The following is a 556-nucleotide window of genomic DNA, read 5'->3' on the forward strand; positions in this document are numbered from 1 at the left end:
GCTTCCGCAGTCGCCGCTACTTGCGCCCCTGGTTTGGTCAGTGGTGCAGCCGGACCAGCACCATGTCACTGTCTCGCTCGGAGGAGATGCACCGGCTCACGGAAAATGTCTACAAGGTGAGCTACGAGCCACACGCGCCCTCGCGCCCTCCCGGGGCGGTCCCTGGGCCCTCGGGGGTCTTACCGGCGCTGCCGCGGAGACCCAGCGCCGGACCGGCAGAGGTTGGCTTGGGTCCGCTTGCCCCGACAGCCTCTTGCTGCCCCCGCGCGCCCTTCCGTGCGCCTTCCGCGTGCGCGGGGGCCGGAGCCTTCGGACCCGAGTTGAGTAGGGGTGCGGACTGCGGAGTCCGAGGTCTGCGGGGGTCCGGGGCCACGGCTGCCCGTCGCCCTGCGCCCCGTGGTGGCCCCACCGGGCACGGTTACGCAAGCCTAGGGCACTTTTTTCTCAACAGGCTTTCCCTTTCCACAACTCCTTCTCGGTGGATGTGGCCGGGTGGGAGGTCGCGCGCGGGCAGGTTCGATGGGTAGACAGATAATCCGTCATCTTATGTAACCGC

At 68.3% G+C, this 556-nt stretch overlaps 1 protein-coding gene across 1 annotated transcript in view; it reads left to right on the forward strand.

The window, feature by feature from the left end:
- The first annotated feature begins 6 nt into the window (after positions 1 to 6).
- BAIAP2 (BAI1-associated protein 2) overlaps positions 7 to 556 on the forward strand; it is a 53319-nt gene continuing 52769 nt past the window's right edge. Inside the window, exon 1 of the mRNA XM_010856302.1 lies at positions 7 to 116. Within this exon, the coding sequence (XP_010854604.1) occupies positions 63 to 116 (54 nt within the window). The 5' untranslated portion in view covers positions 7 to 62. The remainder of the gene's footprint in view (positions 117 to 556) is intronic.

The sequence above is a fragment of the Bison bison genome, unplaced genomic scaffold (assembly GCF_000754665.1).
Source record: "Bison bison bison isolate TAMUID 2011002044 unplaced genomic scaffold, Bison_UMD1.0 scf7180017864371, whole genome shotgun sequence".
In the NCBI taxonomy this organism is placed as follows: Eukaryota; Metazoa; Chordata; class Mammalia; order Artiodactyla; family Bovidae; genus Bison; species Bison bison.